Source organism: Tenrec ecaudatus, chromosome 9 (assembly GCF_050624435.1).
Source record: "Tenrec ecaudatus isolate mTenEca1 chromosome 9, mTenEca1.hap1, whole genome shotgun sequence".
Lineage (NCBI taxonomy): Eukaryota > Metazoa > Chordata > Mammalia > Afrosoricida > Tenrecidae > Tenrec > Tenrec ecaudatus.
The window spans coordinates 117,147,294-117,160,731 of record NC_134538.1 but is presented as its reverse complement, the minus strand read 5'-3'; the positions used below and the strand labels follow the sequence as shown (position 1 = coordinate 117,160,731).

Below are 13,438 nucleotides of genomic sequence, written 5' to 3'. Positions count from 1 at the left end.
TGATCTTGGACCAACAGCTGGGATGAGTTGAAGGATATTCAGTACAATAACTGTTCCATGAAAGTGAGTTGAGCTGAGCCGTCTGTACTGCTATGATATATATGCATAAGTGTGCTGGTTTTGTTTCTCTAGAGAACCCTATCTAAAACACTGTATTTCTTACTTTTGGACTATATTTATTCTTCATCATATATTGTCTTTTTTTCTCCTGAGTTCTAAAATCCATTCCCGACTGATATACAAGCTCTTTTCCTTGAGGCATATGGTGTACAGGAATCTAAATGCTGTCTGTCCTGCGTCATCTACAACACAGACTATGGATCTGTCCACTGTGATCCACAGCATGTTCTTTGGCTGATTTTGAGAAGTAGGCCACCAGGCTTTTGTTATATGTATACCTCTTACTAGGTGTACTACTACCATTCTATCAGAGTTACCTTGGGCTCAGAGAAGTGAGTGAAAAACTTCAGTCTTCTTAGATGTGGGATAAAAAATTGGGAATAATATTGGAGCACTAAAATCTCACGTCTGCTCACTTAACTGTTCGTGGGGTTTGGAACTTTGCTGAGAACTCTTACATTTGGAAGTTTAACCATATAGATGAGAGGATGGGAACGGGAGGATGGTTTTCTACTCTAGTCATATGAAGGCCACGGTCATTTATGAGTTCTGAAACCAAAATGAGAATTTTCAGAGTGGGAAATCCTTTCTTATCTGGAGGAGAATTGAAGGCACGCAGTTTCATACCTGAGAGCATCTTCATTTTGGACAACTCCAAACCTTTGATGTTGATTCCACTTCTTACAAAAGTATCATTTCAGGGAGATATAGCAAACTTAAAATCTGTTCCTTATAAAAGATGGATAAAGATACTTACACCGAGAGATAGGGCAATAATCCCAAGGAATTAGAGGATTCCCAGTGTAACACCAGGGGCCGTGGGCATCATCATCAGGGTTCCGGCAGTAATTCTTAGTCAGCTTACTCGCATCTGGTTCCCAGAAAATATGCCTGTGTACACAAGAAGCTTCAAACATCACGGGATGCTTATTTCATCCAAAAGAAACAAAATATTATGAGGAAGATAAGCTTCTACTTAACCGGCATTTTAGTTACTAATGTGAATTTTAGGTATTTAGTTTGTCTCCATTTGAAAGCTTGTTTTTAAAGTCAGGAATGCAAACTGTATGCATTCAATGACATTACGTTCATCAAGTCTCAAATGAAGATGGGGATCTTCTGTTTCATAAACCAATATGATTACAATTTTCAAACAATTAGAGAGAAAGTGTAGGTATAGGCCTTAGTTTCTCTCTCTCTCTCTTCATCTCATATTAATTTCCTCTCTCAATTTTTGGAGATAATGGGAAGTGAAGATGTAACTGATCTATCCAAATCAGTGTAGCCCAAGCAAAACTATAAGTATAGATATTTAATACTTCCCTTCATTCATTCACAGCGACCCATAGGACAGAGTCGAACCGTCCCTGTGGGTTTCGAAGCCTGTCAGCCTTGTCAGGATCACAAAGCCTCATCTTTCTCCCGCAGAGCAGCTCTTGGCTTTGTGCTGCTGAGCTTGTGAGCCGCCCAAGGCATAGCCCACTCCACCACCAGGATCCGATGGATACTGATAGAAACAGACAGAACAAAACTCATTCCAACGGGACAGGGTCCAGCTGCCCCTGTGGGTTTGCTAGACGTAAAGATTTTGGTGCAAGGAAAACCGCAACTTCTTCCTGCTTGATTCCCACAAGGGACCTTGTGGCTAGCAGCCCAGCCCTTTACCTACCAGGACTCCTGACAGAGAGGATCTATATTATCATGACTTATATGATACTAATGATCACATATGGAAGCGATAAAGGGGGGTCAGTAAAATCTATTATTATATTTTGTCTGTTTTTAAATTACTTTTAATTTGGCTACCACTGTTGCTGTTAGGGGTCATCAAAATCAGTTCCAACTCGCAGCAACCTGATGTTCAACACAATGAAACACGGTCTCACCACGTCAGTCTCTTCGAGGCCACTGTGGCAGCCGCTCGAAATGCTAACTTACACATGACTCTCACTCATGAATCACCTATATTTCTACTACATAGCACTGAATTTATTGATTTACAGGAAGAGACTTCAAGAAGCTCAAGGGAAATGGGATTAAAAGATAATGAACTTTTTGTGCGGCTATCACTAGGTACCACACATTGAAATTTTTAAAAAGTTACACACCGGTGTAAATCTTCCATGTTCTTGTCCCACATGGAACACGTGAGTCCAGATCTTGTCTTGGATAAATTTCCCATATAATTCTTGCCATTCCCACGATAACAGTCTAAATGTAAATTATATAGAAAGAACTCTAATGATTATTAGGGATACTAGGGGGAAAATTGGTTTTAGGACCATATGCATTCATGAACATCAACAGAATAGAAAATACTATAAAACTTGTCCAAGTAAAAAAATGTAAGCATATCAGATTAAAATTACTCAATTTTCAGTTAAATTTCTTCTTCATTAAGAAAATTGTTTACGTAAATTCAAATTATACATAAAATTAAAAAGTCAAAGAAAAACTAGGGGCATGGTCCTTTAAGATGCTAAAGAATTAAGAATGTTTAAAATGACATGCATACTGTACACCTCATTCTTCTAAAAAATTTGACACATAAAGAAAACTCATAAGAATAATATAAGAAAAACTGATAACTTTCATATTCCTTGGGTTTTGATTCTTGATCTTTCATGGCATCAGCATTTTGAGTCATGGAGACTAGCTGTTTTACAAATGCTCTTTAATTTGGATTTTTCTGATGAAAACAAACTTGTCATGAATAAAATCAATGTGGAGATATTCGGCAGAGATATGACTTAAGTGATCTTTTCTCCTTTTTTAATTTGCAGAACATTACAGCATATGACATATCATCTGACCTTGTCCCATCATTAATAATAGGTTTGTTCATTTGATTAAATCTTGTAAAAAGAAACTTTTGCTTTCTATTTAACACGAACAATAAGAACTTAGTTGGGACTTTGAGACTGAGTAAATGCATTCTTCCTCAATAAAGTTACACAACATTTCTACTTAAATGTGCTTTGAGGAATTTTGTGTAAACATTTTTATTTGCTGGCTGTTAAGTGCTCATTTTTTTACTTCTAAGGTAAATCTCTACTTCTTAGTTGATATTCTTCTTTAATAAGAGTTTTTCCTTCACCTTTACTTCTTTCTATTTAGTTATTATTAGTAGGAACCCTGGTGGCACAATGGTTAAGCATGTGTCTACTAACCAAAAGGTTAGAGGTTCAAACCTATCAGTTGCTTCAAGTGAGAAAAGACATGGTGATTTCCACCAGGTTACAGCCTCAGAACACTATGGGTCAGTTCTACTGAGGCATACAGCCTCAACCTGATGGTCCAAAAACAGGAACTCCAAGCAGTAGAATACTAGTACAAATAAGAGAGACAATAATACAACTATGGACTCATGTAATGTCTTCTTATTCAATGTGATAATTATTTCTGCCATTGTTCCTTCTGATGCCCAAATTTTATCAAAACTGGCCCAGTGTGAACCACTTCAAACTGGCAAGTACGCCTTTCACCATGTTTCCTGAGATTTTTCACTTTTTAAAATATAGAGCAATTCATAATCTATTAGATATTGATAGCAATTCTTGTTTTTAATCAAAAAGAAATATCATCAAAGGAAATCAGGGTAGGTTTTTTGTAATGTAAGTGCTCTATATTTAATTATTTTTCATATTTTGAAATAATGAAAATTAAAAATGTGACTTTTCTATTGAACTTCAGCTGAATTAAAATGATAAATTTTACTTTAAAATGTTATCCTACTACTATATATCCACATTAAAAGAAGTATTATTTGATATAAAATTGGTAATCCATGCCGTATTGCTGTCAAATGAAAAATATTTCTGTGATCATGATAAATAACAACATATAGATCTTAATAAAATTGATTAAAAGTGTAATTTAGTAATTTGCATAGGAATCAACTAACTGTGAAACAGTAAGCCAGTAATTTTATTCAGTAATGTGCACACATAACCTTAGATCATACATCCCTATAGCAGTATAAACAACTTGGGCTTAAATATAAATATTTTAATGAGATATGTTTGATATAGATAATGGAAGACATTACCGTACATAATTATATTAAATACAAATTTATAAATAAAAGTTTATATATCTAGATAAATATTTTATAAGTATATTACCAAATCTCCTTTCTTAGTCAAAAAAAATAATAAACTAAAGATATAGTTTGTGTCTAAATTTTAACATTACCATGTTACTGAAAATCACACCATAACGTTTTTGGAACGCTACATGTCATTTTTAACAAATTCATGGTAATCCATTGTGTGCATTTTTCAGAGTGTATTTGCATTATTTCCTATTCCTGATCGTGCTGCAATAAAAAATATGAACGGAGATGTTACCAGTCCTTAAAGGTGCATGTATATTTGTATAGTGGAGTTGTCGATCCTAAGGAGGACTGCAAATGTTCGTTTGCTCTAGTCAAAGCAATGTCTGAGAGTTGCTTTTTCCCTACAGCTTGCTCAGACGTGCTTGTCAAACTGTGGAAGTTTTGCAAACGTACCTAAGAAATGGCAGTTCTGTGCACTATGCATCCCCTTTCTCTTATTGTGAATGGATAGAAGTTTAATTTAAGGTGCTTAAGGTGGACTTCTACTAATATTTCAGCTTCAGATTTTTATCAATCTTAAAGATATTTGGTTTAACTGTGACATATTTGCTCTAACTGTGGCATATATAACTAAATGTGTGTCAGATTAATTTAATTGTCATGATTATTTTTGTATATATGCAAGATATTGCCTATAGGTTTTGAATCTTATTTAGAAAGACTTCATCGCTTCTATGTTATTAAAAAATTCCTTCAGATTTAGTCATATTATCTGTATGGTTTCCATTTTTAAATTTACATATCATATCCCTTTGAAGTTCATTCTGAATATAGTATTTAATTTTATTTTTTTAATGGCTATTCTTTTGAGCTAGTATCATATTTTTAATGTCCAAGTTCACCTTGTGTTATAAATTAACTCCTTTTTAATGTGATAACTACTAGTATGTCCTCAGGTTTATTTCTGGACTTCCAATTGTTAATTCGAGTTCTGGAACTATACTGCGGTGATTTTAAACTCCTTACAAAATATATTAATGTATAATAGTGTTACCTCTCATGAATAGGTTTCTTATACAAGGTTTTCCCTGTTATAACTACATATTGATTTTTCCAGAAGTTCTTTTGAATTATATTGCTTAACTTCAGGAAAAAATGTTCTAGATCTTTTATTAGTATTAAGATAAATTTGCTTAGATAAAAATTAATAGTATAGACTGCCATGTAATTATTGTCTTGCTAACGGCTATTCTGGTTCAAACCCACTAGCTGTTCAAAATTACACTGTCTGCTCCAGGGAAGGTTTCCAGCCTCCCAGTCCCTGAGAGTTGGAACAAATTGTGTAGCAGTGTTTTTCTTTCTGTTTTTTTGCTTTAAAATTGTGTTTGGGGGGGGGGGGCGGTTTATAATGATAGGTTAATAACAAGAATAAAGAGACACTTTTAGCATGTTTCTAATTATTAAAGAAATTCCAGGGATCACTTTGGATCATTTGAATTTTCCTAGCATATTATCAATGTCATCTAAACTTAAAATTTCATCAAAATTGAAAGTATTCTCATTTTCATTTCAATAGTTATCCTACCTTTGGTAAATTTTGTTTTCTATAATTTTTTTCTTGAATAATTTATCTATGAATTTATCTAATCTTTAAGGAATTTTTAAAGAAAATAATTTGATTTATCTATTAGTTCTACTAGTTTTGCTTATATTCTTCATTAATATTTGCTTTTATTCAGATTATTTTCTTTTTGGTGAAATTTTACATTACTTTATTCTCCAATATTTTAAGTTTAAATTTTTATTTATTTATTGTCATTATTTTATGTGGCTACAAATATTTAATACTATGGACTTTTTCTGATTATCACATTGACTGTGTCTTATAGTTGAATATGTAGTATTTTATCATATTTGAAATACATCCTACAGTTACAGTTTTAAATTTTCTTTAATTAAAAACTATTTAACATGCAATTAGAAGAGCATTTGTATATAGGCTATTTAAAAGATGAGAATATTTGGGAAAGAAGTTTCTATCTCATCAAACTTTCTATATATGTATGTGTATATATTTATGCATATGTGTATATTATTGTATATATATACATGTACATAAAAACACACAAACTACCATCTAGTCTATTCTGACTCATAGTGGCCTTACATAGGTTTTCAGGACTGAGTTTTTATGGGAACAGCCTCTGTTTTCTGTGGAGCAGTTAGTGGATTCGAACCACCAAACTTGTAGTTAGCACCCCAACTTCTACACCCCTACAGTACCACTGGGGCTCATCTACACATGGTAGATCGTCATGTATACCATTAGATTCGCTTGGTAGTATCATACAATGGCATGCCCTGCTGTTTGAAATTGCAGTCATATGTTAAGTTGGCTAACACTGTCTATCTTTAATAAAAGGTCCATGTAAGCCTTCTTCATTTTTAAATTCCCCCATATAACTCACTATATTATTGCATGGACCACATATAATATATTGCTGAAAGACTAATGATACAACATATTGTCAAGAAATGGGTAAAAGGGAGAAAATATGGAAAACTGACAAGGTCTGCATAGAGTGATATGTCAATTTGATAACAGAGTGACGGTCTCTATTTAAATTTCATAAAACTGATTTCATCATTTGTTCATGTGTAAGACATTATATAAGCAATAAGACCCATGTAACTTCCAATATCCCAAATTTTCATATTATTTTATATGACCAATTGGAAAATGATATTTGCACATGAAAATATAGTATAATTTAACACATATCAGAAACATTTGTTCTAATGACCTCTGCCACTCTTAAATTATCGGTACTTTTTAAAGTAAATAAGACAAGGAAACAGAAAACCCAGCTGTTACAAACTTCTCTTAATCACTAGGTTAGACTTATTTCCAGCTGCCCTTTAACGTCTGCTGAAGAAGACACTGACTGATAAGGGCCTCATTTCCTCCGTTTAAGACCGTCTCACAGTTGCTCCTGAACAGTTGAAGGACAACTGCAGGAGAAGTGGGGAGAGAGAAATCAGCAGGAAATGAGATTTAACTTTAGCTTAGATGCTTTGTGAACGATTTAGGACTGACCATGCCAACACATGTAAGTTTGTATAAAATATAATGTGAACATTTAAATCCATAAATCATTATTCACTAACAAAATGTTAACAATAATGTAAAAGGCTAGCATTCTTATGAATTTTTAATAAGCAAATTGTTTTAGATCCACTTTAACCTGGCTGGCCTCCACCGCTGCTCTCAGAATGAGCTCTATGCAGTGGCCTCTCTCTTTCCAAATCACAATGATGGTTTCTCCCCAACCCCCCGCTGCTCATCATCTCCCCTGCCAGCCCCTCAGTTCAAATCACTCTCCTCGCCTGCTTGAATTATTAAATCCACCACTCAACTCCTTTGCCTGTTTCAGTCTTGGCAGGAAGTTCAGGCTATTTTCCAGATGGCAGTCAGAGTGATCAACAGAAAATGTAAGGCGAATACTTCACTTCTCAGAACCTTATAACAAAGTCACTTTTTTCTCAGTAAACGGACAAGCTTTCACAATTCTCACAAAACTTATGCAATTGGAGCCACCATGCCTCCCTGTCGCGGCTGCTCTTTGTACACTGGCCACATGCCGCCTTGGTTTCACTCTTTTAACTCTTCGCTGCCCTGTATGGTTTCGATTGCTTTTACGGTTTCTTCTACCCAAATTGGACTGGACCCAAATAAGACTGGGTCTATCTGCTGGCACTTTACGTTATCCCTCCATAAGCATCACCTTTCGATCTGTAAGATCTTGAAAGGCCATTAAAATACACAATGGTCCCTTTTGAATCCGGAACATTTTTCCCTACTTGCCACAAAGGAACATACACACTATCATTACCCATTTGTCTTCTGGTGTTCCTTTCCTGGGGCTAGAAAGTAGTTTCATGGGGACAGAGAATGTGGCTTGGTGTGCGGCTCTATCGCCAGTCCTAGATGGTGCGTGGATCTCGAGTGTCTACTCAGATACATAGATGTCGAATAAGTGTTTGAATACACGAAAGAAATCCCACTTTAAACTTGACAATCTTGTTGGCTAGCCAACAAAACAAGTTAACCTAGTGGATCTTCCGCTGTAAAATGCGTCTCTCCTTTGGGTATGTCCCTTGAGTTCTACTCACGCACATTGCAAAATGTCTACTGTTACCTTGTCCACTTGACACGTCACATTTTGGAATTTGGGAGCAGTAGCCGACTCGGATGTTTGGATCAGTGGTAAAACACCAGGGTGATTCAGATCCATCTGGATTTCGGCAATAGTTTTCTCTGAGGTCCCTGACGAAAATAAACATGTTAATGTAAATTGCCTGAGTGCATTGGGGAAGTCAGTTGTACTACAATTCCAAACTGCCAGAAAGTCTGCATATTTACAAAGGGAGTTTCAAGTCTTTGGATCTCAGATAGCTATAATGATTTAAAATGTAGTATATGCAATTGATAGTGACTGAATTCTTGCCAAAATTCTTCTCAGTTATCAGTAGCCTTATTCTTCTACGGGCTTGGTGTTTTGTGCAAACATTACTGCCTCGTGAATGACATCAACATTTTAATCGCTCCTTATTATGGCTCAGACTCGATCAATTATCACAGTTTAAAAAAACTTGTCCTCTTATTCATTGCATATTTTGGCTTGACCCATATGTAATGTAGGAAAAAAAACGTGAAAATGTATTTGAAGAAGAAAATTTCTCATTTAAAATAAAGTTCAACCTATTCAAAAAGAAGGTTACTATATTCCTTGAATTTTTTTATTCATTTCACTTTTCTTCACAAAGCTTTCTTTCCTTAGGTTGAGATATGGTGTGATATATTTACAATTAGATCTATAAATTAAAACTGAATCATAATATAGAAAATCAAAGAGACAATTTGGTCAACTGTAATATATCTGCATCCTTTTTCTTTCTTTGCTTGAATTAGAAATTAAACTTTCCTTAAGGAAACAAATCAGAACAAAACTTGTTAAAGGCATGCGGCTGATAGTCCCTAAATGTAAGCGAGGTTTAAAGTTTTTTACAGTGACCTATAATTGAAAATAAATCAAGAGCAGAGTTTATTTGATCTGAAAATGTAATCTATGCAAGCCTGTGGTGTGTTGTTGTTGTTAGGTGCCATTGAGTCAGCTCTGCCCCATAGCAACCCCAAGCACAGCAAAATGACACACTGCAGGGCCTGCCCATCTGGTTGTTCCTGTGCCTTAGCCCACCGGTGTAGCCGCCGCAGCAGGCCTCCGGTTGAGGGCCTTCCTCTTTTTTGCCATCCTTCTCCTTTGCCAAAGATGCTGTCCTTCTCCAAGGACTGGTCTCTCCTGACAATAAAGATCAAGTCTTGCCATCCCAGCCTCTAAGGAGCACTCGGGCCTTTCTTCTTCCTGTATCGATCGGTCTGTCCTTGTAGCAGGGCATGACAGTTTCAGTATTTTTCTCTAGGATCACAATTCAAATGCATCAATTCTTCCATGGTCTTCCTTATTCAACGTCCAACTTTCACAGGCATATAATCCAATGGAGAATATCACGGCATGCGTCAGGAGTAATGCAGTGCTCAAAGTAATAACCTTGCTCTTCAGTGCTCTGAAGCGGTCTTGTGCAGCAGACTTACCTAATGCAATACGTCTGTTGTACTCTTGAGGGCTGTGTCCACAAGCATTGATTGTGGATCCAAGCAAGGCAAAAATCCTTAACAACCTTCAAGGTTTCTCAGTTGATCATGATGTTACCTGTTGGTTCAGTGGTGAGGATTTTGACCTTCCTTACCTAGAATTATAATACATACTGACGGAATGCAACCTTCAAGTAAAAATTGATACTTCTCAAATTGTCAATTCTCTAACACGGCTTTTTGAAATTTTGGCGTTTGAAATGTTTCATTATTTTGAACAAAGGACTAAACTAGGAAAGGCTGGCTTAAGGTTATGATAACAAATAGTGGCCAAATTATTTTATTAAATAACCTACTATAATTATGAAATATGTGAGTCAAATTTCAATATCATTCTCTTTTTCTTACAAAATAAGTTCACCGGGCACCAGCACATAAAGAATTTCTTATTTCAGTATCACCGGTCATTAAAAATTAACCAAAAGTATGTCAGTATGGCACTGTCTTCTTTGTCCCTATTAACTAATATTTGCTTCCTTTTCTTGCTTCCTCCACTTTGATATATATTTCTGAAGTGGGATTTCTGATTGGGGTATAGAACGTGAATTGCACAGAATGAAATGGCTGTGATAACCAGGAAAAAAACAACTATAAATTTTTAAATTATGAAATAATGTGACAGTATCACAATAATAATGCAACAATATTGTGACAATATCACAATAGATGAATGTATACCATTTAATAAAATTATTGATGAATTAACCAAAAATTAAAAATGAGCAAATAAATAACAGCAAAATCCATGAAGTATCTGCCTTCTACTATGGATAGGCCGAGTGCCAACAGCTTTTCACCCTGAAATGTTCAGCTGTCTTATTAAAAGTCAATGACATCAAAGTCACCATATGTTACTGATAGTTGTTTTTCTGAAAAGTCACTCTGAATGGTGTGGTGGTTTGGTGACTTTATGTCAACTGCACACTGCTGCTAGGGGTGGAGGCAAAACGGTGCTCAAGTCTAAGCCTGATGTTATCCCTTTGGGGGTGTGGTCTTCTCCGAAGGAGACCGCTCTCTGCCTTCAGCTTGCTGCTTGCTGGAGACCCTAAGAGAGAGCTGCAGGAGTCTTGCTATGTTTCTTCTGGCCTTGAATTCACCAGACTCTGAACCCACTGGCTTATAATCTTCCTGCATTCTGCATCATTGCAAAGGGCTGCATGAGTATTAAAAAGGACTAATGGACTAGCATCGGACTGGTGGACTTGAGTTGGACTGGGCTGGGATGCATTCTTCATATATAATTATTTCTTGAAATAAAGCTCTTTCTTACACATATATAATTTCACTGGATTTGTTCGCTAGTCAATCTGGCCTCAAATACGTACCATGTGTGTTATAAATTTCAAAAGCAATCATTTTATGTTCCTCCCAACAAGACCAATTTTTTTCACTGTCTGCACTTTATTTTTTTAATCATTTATTGGGGCTCATACAACTCTTATCACAATCCATACATACGTCAATTGTGTAAAGCACACATACATTCGTTGCCCTCATCATTCTCAAAATTCACCTTCTGCTTGGGTTCCTGGAATCAGCTCCTCATTTTCCTTTTTCCCTCCCCCTCCCTTCCCGCTGCCCCCCTCCCTCATGAACTCCTAATAATTCATAAATTATTATTTTATCTTATCTTACACTGCCTGGCATCTCCCTTCACCCACTTTCCTGCTGCCCATGACCCAGAGAGGAGGTTATGTGTAGATCCCCGAGATTGGTTTCCCTTTCTATCCCCGCTTCCCTCCTGGTATCACCACTCTCACCCTTGGTCCTGAGGAGTTCATCTGTCCTAGATTCCCTGTGTTCTAGATCCCATCTGTACCGCTGTGCATCCTCTGGTCTAACCAGGTTTGCAAGGTAGAATTGGGACCATGACAGTTGGGGGGAGGAAGCGTTTAAGAACTAGAGGAAGGTTGTGAGTTTCATTATTGCTACACTGAACCCTGAGTGACTCATCTCCTCCCCACTACCCCTCTGCAAGGGATGTTCAGTTGTCTACAGATGGGCATTGGGTCCCCATCATGCACTCCCCTCATTCACAATGATATGATCCTCCCTCCCTCCGCCCCCCGCCTTCGGTGCTTAAAACCTGGTCCCCTCGACCCTTCGTGATCACACATGTTGATGCGCTGCTTCCATATGGGTGTTGCTGCTTCTGGGCTAGATGGCCGCTTGTTTACTTTCAAGCCTTTAAGACCCCAGACGCTATATCTCTCAATAGCCGGGCACTATCAGTCTTCTTCACCACACTTACTTATGCACACATTGGTCTTCAGCGTTTATGTGGGGAAGGTGATCACACTATGATGGTTTTTGTTCTTTGGTGTCTGCTACCTGATCCCTTCAACACCTCGTGTTCACTTAGGCTTGGGTGCTTCTTTTCTGTGGGCTTTGTTGCTTCTGAGCTAGATGGCCACTTGTTTGTCTTCAAGCCTTAAAGACCCCAGATGCTATTTCTTTTGATAGCCGGGCACCATCAACTTTCTTTACTACGTTTGCTTATGCACACGTCTGTCTTCAGCGATCATGTCGGGAAGGTGGGTGTCATGGAATGACTGTTTAACTGAGCAAGGTGCTCTTGTACTGAGGAAATGTGCATGAGCAGGCTCAATGTCCACCTGCTACCCTTCCACTGAACCGATAAATGTATGCACATAGGTCTATTTCCCCCATAATCATAAATATATTTACATATGTGCATGTCTGTACTTAAGGTTGTGTCTTTTCAATAAAACTAAAGTAGTAGAGGAAAAAAACTTTCATAGAAAATGCACAGAACAATTTCGTAATTGATATACAAGGACATAAAGGATCGTTTTGTTGACTTGATTCTTCTAAGCAACTCACTCCTCCATATTTTAAAGCAAATTTAGAAATGATAAAAAAACATTTATTTACACTATGAAAAAATTTTTAAAAATCATTCTCCAAAGCTGAAAGATCATCAACCTAAATGTTGACTGAAATCAAAGTCCTATTTTAAAATGTCTCCAGAAATCAGTTTAAAAAAACACTTCTAAAAGTGTGTGGTTGTAGTTTTCACTATGCTGTACCTGATAGACCCTGCAAGAGCAAAGATGAGCAAAACCCTTGAGATGTGTTTTCTCAATATGGTCCATCAACCACCTGCCTCAGAACCGCCCAGTGTGCTTGTTAAATGGGTTGATGGAAAAATGTTAGGGTAGAGCTTGGGAATCAGCTTTTAATGCATAATTATCATGAAGCATCACAAAATAAATCACTGCCATCCAGTTGATTCTAACTGAAGTACAAGAATGACTAACAGAAAATTAGTAGAAAGTAACCACTCTGTCTTGTGTCCTTGGGACCGAATGAACATGTTAATATCTGATTAGCTTACTTACTTGCACTTGAAATTTTCTGGAGTTATGTCATGCCGATGAGGATACTGGGAATCCCAACGTTGACATGGAATTCCATTCCAGATTGTACTGGTGGTGCCGCGGTAACCTTCTCCTTGACCTTGACTGCATTCAGTTGTTTCCACAGGAACATCAGTGTCATTCATGATATTGTGAGCTATTGGTAAA

The 13,438-nt window shown here is 36.7% G+C and overlaps 1 protein-coding gene across 1 annotated transcript in view; it reads right to left on the bottom strand.

The window, feature by feature from the left end:
* HGF (hepatocyte growth factor) overlaps positions 1–13,438 on the bottom strand; it is a 72,997-nt gene that overhangs the window by 20,508 nt on the left and 39,051 nt on the right. The window contains exons 8-11 of the mRNA XM_075557647.1: positions 13,253–13,427; positions 8,377–8,504; positions 2,229–2,331; positions 878–1,011 (exon numbers count right to left, since the gene is read on the bottom strand). Coding sequence (XP_075413762.1) covers positions 878–1,011; positions 2,229–2,331; positions 8,377–8,504; positions 13,253–13,427 — 540 coding nt within the window. The remainder of the gene's footprint in view (positions 1–877; positions 1,012–2,228; positions 2,332–8,376; positions 8,505–13,252; positions 13,428–13,438) is intronic.